The sequence below is a fragment of the Cololabis saira genome, chromosome 10 (genome assembly GCF_033807715.1).
Source record: "Cololabis saira isolate AMF1-May2022 chromosome 10, fColSai1.1, whole genome shotgun sequence".
In the NCBI taxonomy this organism is placed as follows: Eukaryota; Metazoa; Chordata; class Actinopteri; order Beloniformes; family Belonidae; genus Cololabis; species Cololabis saira.
Window position 1 is genome coordinate 103460 of NC_084596.1, and position 22642 is coordinate 126101.

The following is a 22642-nucleotide window of genomic DNA, read 5'->3' on the forward strand; positions in this document are numbered from 1 at the left end:
AACAGCTGAGCTCTGGTTGCTAGGGGCAACAAGAACCTCGAACCTGAGTAAGGTTCCGGGTTCGCTGTGAGAAAACCCCAGATTTTGCCTTGTGACAAGTTCTCAAATAACTCTGATTTGTGAGAAAACCGTAGCTCCTAGCAGAAAAACAAAGGCATCGTGAGAGACACAGAACCCGGCACATTCTGACAATCTTAATTTTATTCAGATATCCCTTAAAATGTGTTAGTAACAGCAGTGTGAAAACAAAGTGAGATTTTTTGGAAGAAAACTTTTGATTATATTGCAGTGAATGGGGACTGAGGGAGGAATTGGCGCAGCTTTAGCCCTCCCCGTTTAAATTTTGTGCATACCCTACATGTCAAAGTCACATTTTATGAATCCCAACATATATGTCTACATTCTGACCAAAAATTATCTCTCTAGCTTTCACGCTTCGGCCGTGAGCTCGAGTTACAAATAAAAATTAAGGTAAATATTTTAGTGTCTCTGCCACTCTAAAAAATTAGAGTTCCACTCTAGATTTGCCAAAAAAGTGATTTCCAGTCCTCGCTTGAGAGCTCATATCTTGAAAAGTGTACATTTTAGGAAAAAACAGTTTCAGGTTTGGAGAGAGAAGAGAAGTTTTCCTCTGTTTTGAAGTTTGAATGACATTTCTACGTGCAAGTATGAGAAAGATAGGTGACTTAGGTGATAGGTTTCTCTCGACATTTTCTTATCCGCTTTGAATGGGGCGATGCAAATACATGGGAAAATCTCCCCATTAGTATGGTAATTTGGAAATGTTTTTGCACTTTGTGCAAAAACTATTTGTGTCATCGCTCTGAAAATCCACAGGACTGTAGTGAAATTCAGGGCCTACAACTTTCTATATCGGTTCAGAATTTTTTGAGTAACGGTGTGCAAGTGGTGAGGCCCCAAAGTTCTCCCAATGCATTCCGGATGGCGCTAAGCGCGCACATTTTTGCACGTTGCGCAAAAACGTGCACGCCAATCGCTAATAAAAGTCATAGCACACAATTCCCGCTTAAGGCGCACGTTTCTACGTTTTTACTTTTCACGTTTTCTCAAAGCTGCGGGACTAGTTACGCGCCGAAGTTTGTCCCGAAAATGAATAATAAATCCGCACAATAACAATAGTGCCTCTGGCAGCGCCAAGAGGCACGACTCCTCCATTGCTATTGCATAGCTATTCAGATTCAGATTCAGAAAACTTTATTCATCCCAGAGGGGCAATTGCAGGACAACTGAGCAGCAAGACGTTGAAAATCTCAAATAGAACAAGAATGAAGTAGAATAAAAGAATGAAGTAGAATAAAAATGAACAGGGCATGTCTCCTTATGTACACAAAAAAAAAAAAATATATATATATTATGCAAATGTCAGAAAAAATATACAAATGGAGGAGGCGTGCCTCTTGGCGCAGCCGTGGCACTAATAAGCCTGAGCAATATTAAGAGTGCCTTGTGCGCGGCACGAGGCACTCCTCCTCCATTGCGAAGCTCAATGGAGGAGGAGTGCCACGTGGCACTGATAGGAAAAAAAAAATAAATGTACAGGATAACATTAGTGCCTCTGGCGAAGCCAGAGGCAGTCCTCCTCCATTGCTATGGCATAGCTATGGAGGAGGCATGCTAATTACCACAGGTGTGGCCCGTCAACCTCTCCACCCTGCCAGCGTGGATAAGGCGGGGCTGGACAGCAGCAAGGGTTCGCGGGAGACTGAAGCTGGAGCTGCTGAGCTGTCTGGTGCTGTGCTTGTGCACGTGTGGCGGTGTGTGTGGTAAATAAAAGGGTTCTGCACTAAACTCTGTGTCCTCCTCTATCCTGTCGGTCGGGCCCCCGTAGCACTCGCCCTGCTACAGTTTTACACACTGAAAACCATAAAAAGACATTATTTGTTGCAACTTATGTCTTGATTTCACCAGGATGAAATGATCTTAACAGAAATATTGGGGAATAATATTAAAAACACAGAAAAATATGTTTTTCAATGTTTAGAGTTTCATATTTGGTAAACTTGTATTTGTTCAAATGAAATTTAATGTTAGTCAAAGGAAGCCAACGTTGGTTTGACTGATTTCATTCACAGAAATAAGTTATTTATTAAATGAGCTCTATAACTCATATATTGGACGACTACACATTCAGTCTGTCCACTATTGTCTGTCAGACTCTCTAAGTTTATTAAAATCTGGATGACATTTTTCAACGTATTAGCTATAAAGTTAATTCATGTTTGTGAAGATGTTTTATTCCAGGTTCAGACACATCTCTGGTTCTTCATTTGTTCCTGTCTGACACATTCACATGTTTAGTTTTATGTAATGAATCAGAAGAGGAAGTTTAAGATGAAACTAAAGCAGAGAAGAAGAACTCAGAGCAGTCAGATGGTCAGTGTGGATCAGTAGAAGATCAGCCTGATGTCTGCAGGTTAGTGTCAACACAACTTTCACATCAGATTCATCTGAACACACAACTAAAACATGTCTGACCTCAGAGTCTCCAGTCTGCAGTCTGGACTCTCCAGAAATCCACACAGATGTTCCACTCCTGAATCCTGCAGGATCTTGTTCAGACTCAGGTCCAGATGTTTCAGATGGGAGGGGTTGGACTTCAGAGCTGAGGCCAGAGAAGAACAGCTGATCCATGACAACCTGCAGGTCTTCAATCTGAATAAAGAATAAAAGATAAATTACAATTCAGAATCATCTTCATCATTATAAATGCTCCATACAGATGAGAATCAGAAAGCTGATGGAATTTATGAAGGCTGATGTTCATATTGATGTCACACATGTGATCAATAGTCTGCGTATATTTGTCTTCAGCATTATTGACTTGATGATCAGAAAAGTCTGAGCTTGTGCTGAACCAAATACTCGTGAAAATATGGAAATTAATTGATGCTCCGGGGTTTAGTGTAGTTTTTAATGACAGAAACAGTTTTGATAGAATTTGAATTCAAATTTCAGTCTTTCTCTGTAAATATAAATGAACGTAAAAGTTTATTGGAGCTGAATGTTTACGTGAAAATTTCACTTTGTAAAAATGTTTTCTTCCATAATCGATGAATACATGAACAATATCATCATTACCATGTTTTTAAGGAGACATTTATTCATCAACCAGTACATATTTGTCTGTTTAGGAGTTTTTTCAAACATTTTCTCTGAAAAAGTTGATTGAGTGACGACATAGTTTCAACACAAAGTTTCTGATGTTCTTGTTGGATGTTTTGTTGCTGATGAAGGAAAATCATCGTCTAGACAGCAGCTTTATTTCAGTTGACTAACTTCAACACACATGTATTTAGGGCCCGAGCACTGAAAGTGCGAGGACCCTACTGTATCTGCGATGTTTATTATTTAATTTAATTTAATTTATTTAATTTAATTTAATAGGGACAATGCAGGTTTACATGTGATCACATTCACTCATTACAAACAAGCCAATGTGACTGATGTTCTGCATACAGAGATTATAGCTATTGCTAGTTTCCATCTCCTGTCCCTAGTTAGGCGTTTAGTAAAAGAAAATGAAAGAAAGGAGAAAAAGAATACAAAAATACATTCAATTTTCAACATGCAAAGCTATATCCTATTTACAATTCTAAGCTTGCAAGACAGCACCCTATTAGCGGTTACAGGTGATTAAAAATCCGTACATTTCTGATTTTGCTTCAACCAGTCTTTGACATTTTTAATAAAAACCTTAAAATCTTGAGTTGCTTTTATCTCAGTTGGCAGTGTGTTCCACATTTGAGAGCCCTTTATAGAGAACGCTGACTGCCCAAAGGAGGTCTTACGGCGTTCAACCTTACAGTTACCAGTTGTTGTTCGCCTGGTGATCCTACCACTATTCTGCCTGCTAACTAACTTACATAAAACATCTGGTGCTAGGTTCTGTAGACACTTAAAAACCAGTTTGAGTGTAGAAAACTTTAAGAAATTATCAAAACTAAGCATGTTGTACTGTTTCAATATGTGACAGTGATGCCATCTCATCGGTTTTTTATCCATTATTTTTAAGGCTTGATTATATAGAGATGAGATAGGCTTAATCACAGTTACACAAGTTTGGCTCCACACTGTAACACAATATGACATATGGGAGAAAATCATTCCATGCATATAAAGCTGTGCTGCTTTATATGAGATCTGATGTCTGATCAATTTAAAACAGTTTAGATTACTTATTATTGTTTTTGATATTTTTTTACATGTTTACTAAATGTAAGTTTTGAATCCAGTACCACACCCAATAATTTAAATTCATTTACCTTCTCAATTTCTTTTCCCTGCATTGTTACTCTGAGATTTTCTGATTGTGATGTTTTTTTAATAGAAAAACACATAGAAACTGTCTTTTTCATATTCAGAGTAAGCCTGTTTTGGTGAAGCGAGTGACAGACCCTGTTCATATATGAGGATAGTATCTCAAATGCCTCAGTTGGTGTCTTAGCGGATGCATATATGACTGTGTCGTCCGCGTAAAGCTGACAACCAGCCCCCACACAGCTTTCAGGCTAGTCATTAATGTAAAGACTGAAGAGCAACGGCCCGAGGATTGAACCCTGTGGAATGCCCATGTTATTTGGTTGAAGGGCAGATTTTTCCAAGTTGATTTTCACACATTGCTCTCTTGATTGTAAATATGAAGCAAACCAGTTAGAAGCTTGTTTGGAGAAATTAAATTTAGACAACTTATATAGAAGGATGTCGTGGCTGACAGTGTCAAACGCCTTCTTCAGGTCAAGAAACACTGCCCCCACGACATAGCCCCTGTCTATAGAACACTTCAGATTTTCAACAAAAAAGCAAGTTGCTGTTTCTGTTGAGTGTTTAAGTCTAAAGCCAAACTGCTCTGGATGTAAAAGTTGATTTGATTCTAAGTAGTCAACCAGTTGTTCTGTCACGACCTTTTCCAAAAACTTTGACAATGCAGGGAGAATAGAGATTGGGCGATAGTATTAGGGCGCGAGCACTTGCAGTGCGAAGGCCCTATTGTATTTGCAGGAATTTCTATTTTAATTTTTCTTCTGACAAAAGGAGGGCCTTTTTGCCCCCCTAAACGTGCCCAAAAAGTCACCAAATTTTGCACCCAAGTCAGGCCTGGCGAAAAATTTTATATTTAATGGTTTGCATTCATGGGCGTGGTAAAATGCTCAACAGCGCCCCCTTGAAAACTTTGTGCCTCAAGCCCCACAATACGGTTTGACGTACATGCACGAAAATCGGTACACACCTGTATCATGGGGCAACTTAAAGAAAAGTCTCTTGGCGTCATGCCCGAAACCGAACAGGATGTCGGCCATTTTGAATTAATCGTGTCATTTTGGCAAAATTTATGCCATTCCTTCGGCAGTTAATTCAGCCCGAACCGTAACGTGCCCCCAAGTGTGTTATACATCAAAATGTGCGTCTCCATCCTCCGACACCACGCATTACTTTTCTCTTTTAAAAGCGTTACCGTGGCGACGTTAGATGCCAAAAAGCGTGCCCACCCTTCATCTGATTGGTCCATATTTGATAGTCACCAAATTTTGCATGCAAGCCAGGCTTGGCGATAAATTTGATATTTCATGGTTTGCATTAATGGGCGTGGCCTAACGGCTCAACAGCGCCCCCTATAATACTTTTCTCTGCCAAAACTTTTGAATGGTTTGACATAAAGAGTCGTGGGTGGTGTCATGGCACTCGGTATTGAGTTGTTGACCATAATTGGTGAAAATTAGCCCCGCCCCTTCTTCTGATTGGTTGTCCCTTTTTTCTGCTATAACTTTTGAATGGTTTGACATAGAAAGTCGTGGGTGGTGTCGTTTCGGATATGCTTATGGGGGGCGGTGGCTGTGAGTGCGAGGGCCCGTTCATCGCTGCTTGCAGCTTTCATTTTTATTATTAGTAGTATTCTTCTGACAAAAGGAAGGCCTTTTTGCCCCCCTAAACGTGCTCAAAAAGTCACCAAATTTTGCACCCATGCCAGGCCTGGCGAAAAATGTAATATTTAATGGTATGCATTAATGGGCGTGGCAAAATGGCTCAACAGCGCCCCCTTGAAAACTTTGTGCCTCAAGCCCCACAATACGGTTAGACGTACATGCACGAAAATCGGTACACACCTGTATTATGGCGCAACTTAAACAAAAGTCTCTTGGGGTCATGCCCGAAACCGAACAGGATGTCGGCCATTTTGAAATAATCGTGTCATTTTGGCGAAATTTATGCCATTCCTTCGGCAGTTAATTCAGCTCGAACCGTAACGGGTCCCCAAGTGTGTTATACATCAAAATGTGCGTCTCCATCCTGCGACTACGCGCATTACTTTTCTCTTTCAAAAGTGTTACCATGGCGACGCTAGACGCCAACAAGCGCACCCCCCCTTCATCTGATTGGTCCATATTTGATAGTTCCCCAAAAGGCACCAAATTTTGCATGCAAGCCAGGCCTGGTGATAAATTTGATATTTCATGGTTTGCATTAATGGGCGTGGCAAAATGGCTCAACAGCATCCCCCGGAAAACTTTGTGCCTCAAGCCCCACAATACGGTTTGACGTACATGCACGAAAATCGCTACACACCTGTATCATGGCACAACTTAAAGAAAAGTCTCTTGGAGCCATGGCCGAAACCGAACAGGATGTCGGCCATTTTGAATTAATCATGTCATTTTGGCGAAATTTATGCCATTCCTTTGGCAGTTAATTCGGCCCGAACCGTAACTTGCACCCAGGTGTGTAATACATCAAAATGTGCGTCTCCATCCTGCGACTACGCACATTACTTTTCTCTTTCAAAAGTGTTACCGTGGCGACGCTAGATGCCAAAAGGCGTGCCCCCCCTTCACCTGATTGGTCCATATTTGATAGTCACCAAATTTTGCATGCAAGCCAGGCCTGGCGATACATTTGATATTTCATGGTTTGCATTAATGGGCGTGGCTTAACGGCTCAACAGCTCCCCCTAGAATACTATTCTCTGCCATAACCTTTGAATGGTTTGACATATAGTTGTGGGTGGTGTCATGGGACTCGATATTGAGTCCTTTACCATAATTGGTGAAAATTAGCTCCACCCCTTCTTCTGATTGGTTGTCGATATTTCCTGCTATAAACTTTGAATGGTTTGACATAAAGAGTCGTGGGTGGTGTCATGGGACTCTGAAATGAGTCCCTGAGCTTCTTTAGCCTTAATTAGCCCCGCCCCTTCTTCTGATTGGTTGTCCCTTTTTTCTGCTATAACTTTTGAATGGTTTAACATAGAGTCGTGGGTGGTGTAATTTATGATATGCTTATGGGGGGCGGTGGCCGTGAGTGCGAGGGCCCGTTCATCGCTGCTTGCAGCTTTAATTTTTATTATTAGGGCCCGAGCACCTTCAATGCGAAGGCCCTATTGTATTTGCAGGAATTTTTATTATTATTAGGGCCCGAGCACCTTCAGTGCGAAGGCCCTATTGTATTTGCAGGAATTTTTATTTTTATTAGTAGTATTCTTCTGACAAAAGGAAGGCCTTTTTGCCCCCCTAAACGTGCCCAAAAAGTCACCAAATTTTGCATGCAAGCCAGGCCTGGCGAAAAATTGTATATTTAATGGTTTAAGTTAATGGGCGTGGCAAAATGGCTCAACAGCGCCCCCCGGAAAACTTTGTGCCTCAAGCCCCACGATACGGTTTGACGTACATGCACGAAAATCGGTACACACCTGTATCATGGGACAACTTCAAGAAAAGTCTCTTGGAGCCATGGCCGAAACCGAACAGGAAGTCGGCCATTTTGAATTAATCGTGATATTTTGGCAAAATTTATGCCATTCCTTCGGCAGTTAATTCAGCCCGAACCGTAATGTGCACCCAGGTGTGTTATACATCAAAATGTGCGTCTCCCTCCTGCGACTGCGCACATTACTTTTCTATTTCAAAAGTGTTACCGTGGCGACGCTAGATGCCAAAAGGCGTGCCCCCCCTTCACCTGATTGGTCCATATTTGATAGTCACCAAATTTTGCATGCAAGCCAGGCCTGGCGATACATTTGATATTTCATGGTTTGCATTAATGGGCGTGGCTTAACGGCTCAACAGCTCCCCCTAGAATACTATTCTCTGCCATAACCTTTGAATGGTTTGACATAGAGAGTTGTGGGTGGTGTCATGGGACTCGATATTGAGTCCTTTACCATAATTGGTGAAAATTAGCTCCACCCCTTCTTCTGATTGGTTGTCGATATTTCCTGCTATAAATTTTGAATGTTTTGACATAGAGAGTTGTGGGTGGTGTCCCCTGAATCACTATTTAGTCCTTGAGCTTCATTGGCCTGAATTAGCCCCGCCCCTTCTTCTGATTGGTTGTCCCGATTTTCTACTATAACTTTTGAATGGTTTGACATAGAGAGTCGTGGGTGGTGTCATGGGACTCTGTAATGAGTCCTTGAGCTTCTTTAGCCTTAATTAGCCCCGCCCCTTCTTCTGATTGGTTGTCCCTTTTTTCTGCTATAACTTTTGAATGGTTTAACATAGAGTCGTGGGTGGTGTAATTTATGATATGCTTATGGGGGGCGGTGGCCGTGAGTGCGAGGGCCCGTTCATCGCTGCTTGCAGCTTTAATTTTTATTATTAGGGCCCGAGCACCTTCAATGCGAAGGCCCTATTGTATTTGCAGGAATTTTTATTATTATTAGGGCCCGAGCACCTTCAGTGCGAAGGCCCTATTGTATTTGCAGGAATTTTTATTTTTATTAGTAGTATTCTTCTGACAAAAGGAAGGCCTTTTTGCCCCCCTAAACGTGCCCAAAAAGTCACCAAATTTTGCATGCAAGCCAGGCCTGGCGAAAAATTGTATATTTAATGGTTTAAGTTAATGGGTGTGGCAAAATGGCTCAACAGCGCCCCCCGGAAAACTTTGTGCCTCAAGCCCCACGATACGGTTTGACGTACATGCACGAAAATCGGTACACACCTGTATCATGGGACAACTTAAAGAAAAGTCTCTTGGAGCCATGGCCGAAACCGAACAGGAAGTCGGCCATTTTGAATTAATCGTGATATTTTGGCAAAATTTATGCCATTCCTTCGGCAGTTAATTCAGCCCGAACCGTAATGTGCACCCAGGTGTGTTATACATCAAAATGTGCGTCTCCATCCTGCAACTGCGCACATTACTTTTCTATTTCAAAAGTGTTACCGTGGCGACGCTAGATGCCAAAAGGCGTGCCCCCCCTTCACCTGATTGGTCCATATTTGATAGTCACCAAATTTTGCATGCAAGCCAGGCCTGGCGATACATTTGATATTTCATGGTTTGCATTAATGGGCGTGGCTTAACGGCTCAACAGCTCCCCCTAGAATACTATTCTCTGCCATAACCTTTGAATGGTTTGACATAGAGAGTTGTGGGTGGTGTCATGGGACTCGATATTGAGTCCTTTACCATAATTGGTGAAAATTAGCTCCACCCCTTCTTCTGATTGGTTGTCGATATTTCCTGCTATAAATTTTGAATGTTTTGACATAGAGAGTTGTGGGTGGTGTCCCCTGAATCACTATTTAGTCCTTGAGCTTCATTGGCCTGAATTAGCCCCGCCCCTTCTTCTGATTGGTTGTCCCGATTTTCTACTATAACTTTTGAATGGTTTGACATAGAGAGTCGTGGGTGGTGTCATGGGACTCTGTAATGAGTCCTTGAGCTTCTTTAGCCTTAATTAGCCCCGCCCCTTCTTCTGATTGGTTGTCCCTTTTTTCTGCTATAACTTTTGAATGGTTTAACATAGAGTCGTGGGTGGTGTAATTTATGATATGCTTATGGGGGGCGGTGGCCGTGAGTGCGAGGGCCCGTTCATCGCTGCTTGCAGCTTTAATTTTTATTATTAGGGCCCGAGCACCTTCAATGCGAAGGCCCTATTGTATTTGCAGGAATTTTTATTTTTATTAGTAGTATTCTTCTGACAAAAGGAAGGCCTTTTTGCCCCCCTAAACGTGCCCAAAAAGTCACCAAATTTTGCATGCAAGCCAGGCCTGGCGAAAAATTGTATATTTAATGGTTTAAGTTAATGGGCGTGGCAAAATGGCTCAACAGCACCCCTTGAAAACTTTGTGCCTCAAGCCCCACGATACGGTTTGACGTACATGCACGAATATCGGTACACACCTGTATCATGGGACAACTTAAAGAAAAGTCTCTTGGAGCCATGGCCGAAACGAACAGGAAGTCGGCCATTTTGAATTAATCGTGACATTTTGGCAAAATTTATGCCATTCCTTCGGCAGTTAATTCAGCCCGAACCGTAACGTGCACCCAGGTGTGTTATACATCAAAATGTGCGTCTCCATCCTGCGACACCACGCATTACTTTTCTCTTTCAAAAGTGTTACAGTGGCGACGCTAGACGTCAAAAAGCGTGCCCCCCTTCATCTGATTGGTCCATATTTGATAGTTCCCCAAAAGTCACCACATTTTGCACGCAAGCCAGGCCTGGCGATAAATTTTATATTTCATGATGCATTAATGGGCGTGACCTAACGGCTCAACAGCGCCCCCTAGAAAACTTATTGCCTCAAGCCCCACAATACGGTTTGACGTACATGCACCAAAATCGGTACACACCTGTATCATGTCGCAACCATATTTGATAGTTCCTACTTTCTGCCATAACTGTTGAATGGTTTAATATAAATAGTCGTGGGTGGTATCATGGGACTTGGTTGAGTCCTTGCACATAATTGGTTCAAATTAGCCCCGCCTCTTTTTCTTATTGGTCAATATTTAATAGTCCCTATTCTCCGCCATAACTTTTGAACGGGTTGTGATAAAGACATGTGAGTGGTGTCATCGGATTTGGTATTGAGTACTTGACGTTCATTGGCCTGAAATAGCACCTCCCCTTCTGCTGATCGGTGAATATTTGATAGTCCCTATTTTCTGCCATAACTTTTGAATGGTATGACATACAGAGTCGTGGGTGGGGTCATCAAACTCGGTTTTGACTCCTTCACCTTCATTGGCCTGAATTAGCCCCGCCCCTTCTTCTGATTGGTCGATATTTGATAGATCCTATTTTCTGCCATAATTTACTTTGATAGAGAGTTGTAGCTGGTGTCATCCGCTAAATGTCCAGTTCTGAAGAATCTACATGAAGTCATACAAGCTTCCACTGCAGCCTGAACGTGCACAAGGGTGCGAGGGCCCGTTTATCGCTGATTGCAGCTTTAATTATATTTAGTTTTACACACTGAAAACCATAAAAAAGACATTATTTGTTGCACCTGTTGGACCACCGTCCATATGATTATGAATTCATAACATATGTGATTGGGTGAACATTTCCAGCTCTTGGACCAAGTAAAGGGCCGAAGCCAAGCCAAAGTTTATGACCCCCTCTGCATGGCTCCAGACCAGAGAACAGACTCCCTGGGGTTTCCGGCACCTGGGAAGGGGGTCAGACACAGTATAGCCCCCACAGAATCAGCAGGGTTCCTGCCAGACCTAAGGGGGGAACAAAGTAAAAGACAACGCAAAGGGACCAGAGAACAGACTCCCTGGGGTTACGACACCAGGGGGGGGTCAGACGCAGTGGAGCCCCCAGGAAACCAGTGGAGGGTCCTGCGAGTCCTGAAGGGGGGGGACTGTCTCTTACAGTAAAACCGCCCCCAAGCCCAAAAGCGGGGAGCACCCAATCACTGGCCAGGGGCTGGTGACGTCACGCAGCCCGCGGAACTCAAACTCCCGCTCCTGCCCAGCGCTCACTCTCTCTCCCTCAGCCAGCGGACCGGACAAGACGTGCCTGCCGACCAAGGCAGCCGCGGCCGCATCTACCCATTTATTCTTGAGCGCTGCGACAAGATGGGGGGGGGGGGGGCGTTTCGAGCCTGGAGTGTCCGGCGGAGCGTAAGACCCGTTACCACGGAGCGCACTGCGCTCCCGACTTTCTCTCCCTATAATTTCTCTCTCCACTCTAAGTTTCTCTCCCGAGGAGGGCCTCATCCTCTGGTCAGCCTGCCAGCTCAGCCCGAGAAGCACCCAGCCACCTGTGTCCGTGAGGCCCACGCGCTCATCAGCCCGGACGGGAGCCCGCACGTCCGACGAGTGGACCGGACCCCACGCGCACCGAGATGCCATGATAGGCTCCGTTGACCAGGGCGGGATCGCCCGGCTGCTGCACGCTGCACCCCTCTCTTTTTATTTCAGAGTCGAAGGAGAAGAGAGAGACGAGAGACTGCTGGGACTGAAAGCCGAGAGAAACAAGGCCGCATCGGACTGGAACCCCCGACAGAACCCGCAGCCCAGATCCAGAATCCAGAGGAGACGTGAGGTTGTGTTTGGGCGATCAGTCAGTTAGAACGGTGTAAAGCTGAATTTATGTTTAATGAGATTACCGCATGCGTATTATTGTACATTATCATTATTGTGTTCGTTATTGTGTTTATTATTGCTTTGATTCCTTTTACCTTCCATGCATTTAAAGGAGCTTGAGGCCGGATTGAGGCAGAATTTATGAAAAAAATTTGTATATGTTTTAAGTTTTCTAGTAATAATGTCAGATGAAGCGTTCCAAACCCAAAAGAATGATTCCTCTAGTGTATCTCTCCGTTGCCTTGAACAGACTGTTGCTGCAAAATGTGCTGCAATTGTGACCAGAATTTCCCGCGCTGTCCTGCGGATGTGACGTCACATGACGCTGCATGCGCGTTCTCCCCGTTCTCCCGTGCCGGCTTCACTGTTGGCTGCGGTACCCCCAACGGCCGTCGTGGTGAATGGTGGCGCTAGAGAGTCTCATTTCTTAAAAGGAGCCTCATGCTCCTTTAACGTTTAAGTTTCATTTCTATTGATGTTTTTCTAGTTAATTAATGGTTTTATAATAATGTAGTGTGCCATCAGGATTTATTTGGGTATTTATTTACATCTGCTTTGATACCCGTATGTAAATACATTCTGATTGATTTTTAATGAGTTGTTTGTGTGTTGTTTCATACAAATTTTGGTCACAATCAATTTGTTTGACAGAGCTCTGTGTTCAGATCTCACTCCTTCAATTAATAACTGGGCATAGTAATTACTCTGAGACTGATATTCTGCTGTAAAAGTTATCATTTCCCTGCTTAAGGAACAGGGTGGTGCCCCGAGGATTTTATTTATCATTTTGGTCATTCAATTTGATAAATAGTCGACTTTATTAATCATTAATAATTATTAATAAGATTATTAATAACCTTCGATAACTGATCAGCTAAAGCTCCAGTTGCACAACACACCTTATGCCTTGATGTCACCTGGATGAAATGATCTTAAAATACATTTTGAGTAATAATATTAAAAACACAGAAAAATATGTTTTTCCCTGTTTAGAGTTTCATATTTGGTAAACTTGTATTTGTTAAGATGAAATTTAATGTAATTCAAAGGAAGCCAACGTTGACTGATGTCATTCACAGTAAGAAGTTATTTAGTAAATGAGCTCTAAATCTCTCTGGAAATCCAGAGAGATTCTCACTACACGAGGGACCGGCGCCTGTTTGTTTGCTGGAGTGAGACTGTTTAAGTTTGTTTAAGTTGTTAAGTTTGTTGTTTGTTGGTGTCTCACAATGAGGAGAAGAAAGACTGTTGCTCTGCTATTACTGCTGCTGCTGCTAAGATCTAGCGTCTGCATGCAACATGACGCCAACACCGTGCTCACCCGGGGAGACGAGCAGGTGCTGCAGGTGGGCAGCAGGGAATGGCTACTGTCCCTACGGAGGGTTACTGCACCAACGCCGGGTCTGCTGGACGACGTCCCGGAGGAGCTGTTGCGACGACGCGGAGGCAGCCGTCCGCGGAAACGATGGAAGAGAGGCAGCATTCTACACCGCCTCCGCCGAAGGTGCAACAAACCTCCGTTACCATCAATCATCTTCAGCAACGCGCGCTCCCTGAGGAACAAAATGGATGAGCTACGTCTGAACACAAAAGTTTGCGACGAATACCGTGAGTCCTGCCTCATGATCTACACGGAGACCTGGCTGCGTGAGGACTTTCCCGACCCGTTGGTTAAGGTACAGGGATTTTCTAATGTGCGTATGGATAGAAATGATAACTCAGGGAAATCGAGGGGTGGTGGTATCTGTGTTTATATTAAGAATTCCTGGTGCACAAACTACACAGTGAAGGACACAGTATGTACCCTTGATCTCGAACTCATATGCTTAAGTCTGAGACCTTTTTATCTACCTAGAGACTATGGGAATATTTTTATTTGTGCCGTTTACGTCCCGCCTAGTGGGAATGGTCCCAAAGCTGCCTCACGTGTAGCTGACTGTGTTCACCAGCAACTGGAAAATAAACCTGATGCACCCGTTTTTGTATTGGGAGATTTTAATCACTGCAAAATGGACCTTGCACTTCCAGGTTTCCAACAATATGTCAATAACAGCAAACGGAAAAATAAGATACTTGATAAGTGTTATGGCAGTATTAAGGATGCATGCTAAAATCAGATCACCCCTTGCAAATTCAGACCATAACTCAATTCAGTTAATTCCCACCTTTCAGTCTGCTCTCAAAAGAAGTAAACCCATCGTGAAGACCGTCAGTGTGTGGCAGGAGGGGAGTAAGGAGGAGTTAAGTGGTTGCTTCCTGGCCACAGACTGGGACATCTTTTTTCAGGACATGAATGACATTGACAGCATTACAGAGACTATAACCGGGTATATACATTTTTGCGTTGACACTGTAGTGCCTAAAAAGACCATCAAATTATACCCAAATAATAAGGACTACATCACGCCTGAGATTAAACACTGCCTCAAACGGAAGAAGCAAGCTTTCCGGAACAACAACAGAACTGAACTGACAGCAGTCCAAAAAGAACTCAGGAAGAAATTAAGAGAGGCACGAGAACAACATAGCCTATGCATCAGAGAAGCTTTTGCTAACAAGAACTCAAAGCAACTGTGGGACTCTATGCGAGAAATGACGAACTTGAATTCCAACAAAAGGGAAATGAACGTACTAAACGAACTGGGAAAAGCAAATTAACTCAATAGCTTTTATGAGCAGTTTGATTGTGTAACAAGTGATGGTGTTGAGGAATGCAGGAAAATGTTAACATCATGTGATCCAACAGTCAGAATTGTGATTGATCCAGATGCTGTGGCTAAAGTTTTTAAAAAATTACACACTAAGAAGGCCTGTGGGCCAGATGGCATTTCAGCTCTTCTTCTGAAATCTTTTGCTGATGAATTACAGTTTTTTTCTGAATCCTTAATTACATTTTTTGCAACATTGGCTATTTTTGCTAAACTCTACACACAAATGAGAAAACCTTTCACCAAATTATCAAAACTTTATAGTTCTCTTGCAAAATCAAACACAGTTTGATTAACTCTACACACCTTAGTAAAAATGGTGTTTTCATATCAGACAGTAAACACATGCCATCATTTACTAAGCACATAATGTGCCAACTACACACTGATGGTATGAATACAAAACACATCTGGCTTTTTTCTTTTTCTGTGCACAAGGTAGGCTAGGTCAGTTTGAGGTCATACTTTTGTCATAGTTCTGTAAACACACAGGGATCCAACCTTCAAGTATTGGTGTTTATTCACACTCGTCAAAACAAAGACACAGCACAGAACACAAAATAATACATTCACAAAAAAAAGACAATCAGCCTACATCATGCCGTCTCTCTGGGTCCGGCTACAAAATCTCATCCACATCGCATGCGATGTCCTCCAGTCCAAGGCACCGGGGAAAATACCTCCTTGCATGCCTGACATGATGCCTGCTCAATATCTCCACATGCCTCCTCCATTGCTTGTAAAAGGGCTGTGTGTTGATGGGGAAGGCGGTCGTGGACTTTCCAGCGCCAGGCAGAAAAGAACTCTTCAATTGGATTTACAGTAAGAATGGAGAGTATGGGGGGAGGTTGAGTGCCATGAAGAGTGGGTGATCAGTAAACCAGTTGTGGACCAAAGCAGCCCTATGGAAACTAACATTGTCCCATATGATGACATATCAGGTCTGCTCTGGCCCTTCTTCTTCCCCTTCCTCGTCCTCCTCTTGCTCCTCCTTGTCCTCTTCCTCTAACTTCCTCTAAACCTCTCGCTTCTTCACCTCCACGTCCTCTTCCTCCAACTCCTTCACCTCCACGTCCTCTCCCTCTTGCTTCTTCACCTCCACGTCCTCTTCCTCGGCCTCCTCTGATTCATAATCTTCTTGCTCCTTCCATTGTACTCCACACAGACAGCTTACCTGTGGCTTATTTATAGTGCTTAGGCTGATTGCAAAGTGAACTAATTCTCTAAAATTGTTTTCACATGTGAAAGTGTTCCAGACAGTTGGCAAAATAGTGTAAATAATAGCCATACATGCGTATAATTTTGCTAGGAGTGTTTTGGAAATTTGGCAATTGAGTGTAAGCAGTGAATTGTGCCTACAGTTTTGCAAAGTGTGTGTTACAAAATTACAAACTGAGTGCAAAGCAGTATTTGTGCTTTTAATTTCGCTAACTCAGTGAGTGGTTTTGCTATGTGTGTTAATAGTTTTAGAAATTGTGCTACAAGAACATAATTAGCGCCTAAGCTTTCAGAAAAAACTGTAACTCCAGCCTGGAGTCCCTTGTTCCAGCTGTCTGTTGACACACACACTATTCCTAAGATGTGGAAAAAGCTGTAATTATTCCGTGTCCACAGGACAATAATGATTTCAGACGAATAGCGTTAACATCTACTGTGATGAAGGCACTTGAACGCATTATTGTGGGGAAGCTGAAAGGTGAAGTGCAACATCTTTTAGACCCCTGCCAATTTGCGTATAAGGATGGCCTAGGCACTGATGACGCTTTGAACACAATAACACACTTAGTTCTAAAACACCTTGAAAATCCTACTGCTTATGCAAGAGTACTGTTTATGGATTTTACATCTGCATTTAATACTATACTCCCTCACATTTTGGTAAGCAAATTAAAGCACATGGAGGTGAATCCTTACATAATCAGATGGTACTTTTCATTTCTCACAGGTAGACAGCAACGGGTGAAAGTCAACTCAACTCTCTCCGACATACAGGTTATCAATACTGGTACTCCCCAGGGTTGCGTCAGTTCTCCTATTCTTTTTACATTATATACAAACAACTGCAGGAATCACCACTCAAACAACTACATTTTTAAGTTCTCAGATGATACGGCCATACTGAGTTTTCTGACAGGCAGCTCAGATATTTCTGTGTACAAATCAGAGATAAAAGAGACTGTACAGTGGTGTGAGGAACATAGTCTGGTTTTAAATGCTAAGAAAACAAAAGAAATTGTGTTTGACCCCAGATGCATCGGCGATCATAGCCCTGTTTTTATTGGTGAAGAGAGAGTTGAGCAGGTAACAGTATTTAAGTATTTAGGCATTTGTTTTGATTCTAATTTGCAATGGGCGCATCATGTTGAGTATAGCTGTTCAAGAATCAGTCAACACCTGCATTTTCTGCGTAGGCTCAGGATCCATGGAGTTGATAAACACATAATGTTGTTGTTCTACAGAGCAACCATTGAATCTATTATCCGTTATGGCATCGCAACTTGGTTTGGTAATTTGACCATTAAATTTAGATCACAACTCCAGAATTTGATCAAAAGGGCAGGGGAAATAATCGGTCTGCTGCCCCCATCCACTCTCCAGGAGATTTTTGAGCAGACAGTGATGAAGCAAGGCCAAAAAGCCATTGCTGACCCAAACCACATCCTGCATAAAGAGAGTGTGTTAATGCCTTCAGGCAGAAGATTCAGGCAACTCATGTGTAAACTGAACAGGTATAAATTCTCATTTGTCCCACTATCAATTAAATTACTGAACAGTAGGAGATGAAATGTGTGTGTGTGTGTGTGTGTGTGTGTGTGTGTGTGTGTGTGTGTGTGTGTGTGTGTGTGTGTGTGTGTGTGTGTGTGTGTGTGTGTGTGTGTGTGTGAGGGTTAGGGAGATTGGGATTGGGTGAGATTGGGAGTGAAGTGAGGAAAGAAATGTGCAATAATGTGTAGGTTTTTCTGTGTGGGTCAGTGCAATAATGTGGACATTTGTGCAATATATTTAGTCGGGCTTTGCAATAATGTGTAGGTTTCTTTTTGTGTAGGTTTGTGCAATAATGTGGACATTTGTGCAATATGATTAGTCGGGCTTTGCAATAATGTGTAGGTTTCTCTGTGTGGGTCAGTGCAATAATGTGGACATCCGTGCAATAAGTTCAGTCGGGCTCTGTGCAATAAGTTTCTTCTTCTATTGTGTAATGGGTTTTCTGGGAGTGGGAACTGATGTGGGTTAATTATAGTGTGGTTTGATTCTATGCTTGGGCAAAGAATTCAGGGTTGCTTCTATGTTTGTTGGAGTATGATTGTTGCCGTGCCTCGTGTCCAAGACAAATTTCTCCTAAGGGAGACAATAAAGATTCATAAAGATAAAGATAAAGATATAACTCATATATTGGACGACTACACATTCAGTCTGTCCACTATTGTCTGTCAGACTCTCTCAGTTTATTAACATCTGGCTCACACTTTTGAACGTATTAGCTGTAAAGTTAATTCATGTTTGTGAAGATGTTTTATTCCAGGTTCAGACACATCTCTGGTTCTTCATTTGTTCCTGTCTGACACATTCACATGTTTAGTTTTATGTAATAAATCAGAAGAGGAAGTTTAAGATGAAACTAAAGCAGAGAAGAAGAACTCAGAGCAGTCAGATGGTCAGTGTGGATCAGTAGAAGATCAGCCTGATGTCTGCAGGTTAGTGTCAACACAACTTTCACATCAGATTCATCTGAACACACAACTAAAACATGTCTGACCTCAGAGTCTCCAGTCTGCAGTCTGGACTCTCCAGAAATCCACACAGATGTTCCACTCCTGAATCCTGCAGGTCGTTCACACTCAGGTCCAGAAGATTCAGATGGGAGGGGTTGGACTTCAGAGCTGAGACCAGAGAAGAACAGCTGATCTCTGACAAACTGCAGTTCACCAACCTGAATAAAGATACAAGATACATTACAATTCATCATCATCATCATCATCATCATCATCATCATCATCATCATCTTCATCATTATAAATGCCCCATACAGATGAGAATTAGAGATGTGATGGACTTTATGAAGGCTGATGTTCATATTGATGTCACACATGTGATCAATAGTCTGCGTATATTTCTCTTCAGTATTATTGACTTGATGTTCAGAAAAGTCTGAGTTTGTGCTGAACCAAATACTCATGAAAATATTGGAAACTAATTCATGATCCAGGGTTTAATGTAGTTTTTAATGGCAGAAACTGCTTTGGTAGACTTTGAATTCAAATATCAGGCGTTCTATGTAAATATTAAATGCATGTAAAAGTTTATTGGAGCTGAGTTTTGATGTTAAAATTTGAACTTGGTAAAATGTAAAAACATTTCCATGTTTTTAATGAGACATTTCTTCATCAATCAGTACATATTTGTCTGTTTAGGAGTTTTTTCAAACCTTTTCTCTGAAAAAGTTGATTGAGTGACGACATAGTTTCAACACAAAGTTTCTGATGTTCTTGTTGGATGTTTTGTTGCTGATGAAGGAAACTCATCGTCTAGACAGCAGCTTTATTTCACTTTACTAACTTCAACACACGTGGATTTATATTTAGTTTTACACACTGAAAACCATAAAAAGACATTATTTGTTGCAACTTATGTCTTGATTTCACCAGGGTGAAATTATATTAACAGAAATATTGGGGAATAATATTAAAAACACAGAAAAATATGTTTTTCCATGTTTAGAGTTTCATATTTGGTAAACTTGTATTTGTTAAAATAAAATTTGATGTTAGTCAAAGGAAGCCAACGTTGGTTTGACTGATTTCATCCACAGTAAGAAGTTATTTAGTAAATGAGCTCTATAACTCATATATTGGACGACTACACATTCAGTCTGTCCACTATTGTCTGTCAGACTCTCTCAGTTTATTAACATCTGGATGACATTTCTGAACGTATTAGCTGTAAAGTTAATTCATGTTTGTGAAGATGTTTTATTCCAGGTTCAGACACATCTCTGGTTCTTCATTTGTTCCTGTCTGACACATTCACATGTTTAGTTTTATGTAATAAATCAGAAGAGGAAGTTTAAGATGAAACTAAAGCAGAGAAGAAGAACTCAGAGCAGTCAGATGGTCAGTGTGGATCAGTAGAAGATCAGCCTGATGTCTGCAGGTTAGTGTCAACACAACTTTCACATCAGATTCATCTGAACACACAACTAAAACATGTCTGACCTCAGAGTCTCCAGTCTGCAGTCTGGACTCTCCAGAAATCCACACAGATGTTCCACTCCTGAATCCTGCAGGTCGTTCACACTCAGGTCCAGAAGATTCAGATGGGAGGGGTTGGACTTCAGAGCTGAGACCAGAGAAGAACAGCTGATCTCTGACAAACTGCAGTTCACCAACCTGAATAAAGATACAAGATACATTACAATTCATCATCATCATCATCATCATCATCATCATCATCATCATCATCTTCATCATTATAAATGCCCCATACAGATGAGAATTAGAGATGTGATGGACTTTATGAAGGCTGATGTTCATATTGATGTCACACATGTGATCAATAGTCTGCGTATATTTCTCTTCAGTATTATTGACTTGATGTTCAGAAAAGTCTGAGTTTGTGCTGAACCAAATACTCATGAAAATATTGGAAACTAATTCATGATCCAGGGTTTAATGTAGTTTTTAATGGCAGAAACTGCTTTGGTAGACTTTGAATTCAAATATCAGGCGTTCTATGTAAATATTAAATGCATGTAAAAGTTTATTGGAGCTGAGTTTTGATGTTAAAATTTGAACTTGGTAAAATGTAAAAACATTTCCATGTTTTTAATGAGACATTTCTTCATCAATCAGTACATATTTGTCTGTTTAGGAGTTTTTTCAAACCTTTTCTCTGAAAAAGTTGATTGAGTGACGACATAGTTTCAACACAAAGTTTCTGATGTTCTTGTTGGATGTTTTGTTGCTGATGAAGGAAACTCATCGTCTAGACAGCAGCTTTATTTCAGTTTACTTACTTCAACACACATGTATTTATATTTAGTTTTACACACTGAAAACCATAAAAAGACATTATTTGTTGCAACTTATGTCTTGATTTCACCAGGGTGAAATTATATTAACAGAAATATTGGGGAATAATATTAAAAACACAGAAAAATATGTTTTTCCATGTTTAGAGTTTCATATTTGGTAAACTTGTATTTGTTAAAATAAAATTTGATGTTAGTCAAAGGAAGCCAACGTTGGTTTGACTGATTTCATCCACAGTAAGAAGTTATTTAGTAAATGAGCTCTATAACTCATATATTGGACGACTACACATTCAGTCTGTCCACTATTGTCTGTCAGACTCTCTCAGTTTATTAACATCTGGATGACATTTCTGAACGTATTAGCTGTAAAGTTAATTCATGTTTGTGAAGATGTTTTATTCCAGGTTCAGACACATCTCTGGTTCTTCATTTGTTCCTGTCTGACACATTCACATGTTTAGTTTTATGTAATGAATCAGAAGAGGAAGTTTAAGATGAAACTAAAGCAGAGAAGAAGAACTCAGAGCAGTCAGATGGTCAGTGTGGATCAGTAGAAGATCAGCCTGATGTCTGCAGGTTAGTGTCAACACAACTTTCACATCAGATTCATCTGAACACACAACTAAAACATGTCTTACTCCAGAGTCTCCAGTCTGCAGTCTGGACTCTCCAGAAATCCACTCAGATGTTTCACTCCTGAATCCTGCAGGTTGTTGACACTCAGGTCCAGATGTTTCAGGTGGGAGGGGTTGGACTTCAGAGCTGAGACCAGAGAAGAACAGCTGATCTCTGACAACCTGCAGTTATTCAACCTGAATAAAGAATAAAAGATAAATTACAATTCAGCATCATCATCATCATTTTACATGCTCCATAGAGAGTGATGTTTGAAACCTTTTCTCTGAAAAAGTTGATTGAGTGACGACATAGTTTCAACACAAAGTTTCTGATGTTCTTGTTGGATGTTTTGTTGCTGATGAAGGAAACTCATCGTCTAGACAGCAGCTTTATTTCACTTTACTAACTTCAACACACATGTATTTATATTTAGTTTTACACACTGAAAACCATAAAAATACATTATTTGTTGCAACTTATGTCTGGATGTCACCAGGATGAAATGATCTTAACAGACATATTGAGGAATAATATTAAAAACACAGAAAAACATGTTTTTCCATGTTTAGAGTTTCATATTTGGTAAACTTGTATTTGTTGAAATAAAAGTTAATGTTAGTCAAAGGAAGCCAACGTTGGTTTGACTGATTTCATCCACAGTAAGAAGTTATTTAGTAAATGAGCTCTATAACTCATATATTGGACGACTACACATTCAGTCTGTCCACTATTGTCTGTCAGACTCTCTCAGTTTATTAACATCTGGATGACATTTCTGAACGTATTAGCTGTAAAGTTAATTCCTGTTTGTGAAGATGTTTTATTCCAGGATCAGACACATCTCTGGTTCTTCATTTGTTCCTGTCTGACACATTCACATGTTTAGTTTTATGTAATGAATCAGAAGAGGAAGTTTAAGATGAAACTAAAGCAGAGAAGAAGA

At 41.3% G+C, this 22642-nt stretch overlaps 1 protein-coding gene across 1 annotated transcript in view; it reads right to left on the minus strand.

Annotated features, from left to right (window-relative positions):
* Window positions 1-2504: 2504 nt before the first annotated feature.
* The window catches only part of LOC133451726 (ribonuclease inhibitor-like), a gene marked incomplete at its 3' end in the record, with an annotated part of 42992 nt that continues 22854 nt past the window's right edge, over window positions 2505-22642 (minus strand). Inside the window, exons 4-7 of the mRNA XM_061730868.1 lie at window positions 21720-21893; window positions 20264-20437; window positions 18808-18981; window positions 2505-2673 (exon numbers count right to left, since the gene is read on the minus strand). Of these exons, the coding sequence (XP_061586852.1) occupies window positions 2505-2673; window positions 18808-18981; window positions 20264-20437; window positions 21720-21893 (691 nt within the window). The remainder of the gene's footprint in view (window positions 2674-18807; window positions 18982-20263; window positions 20438-21719; window positions 21894-22642) is intronic.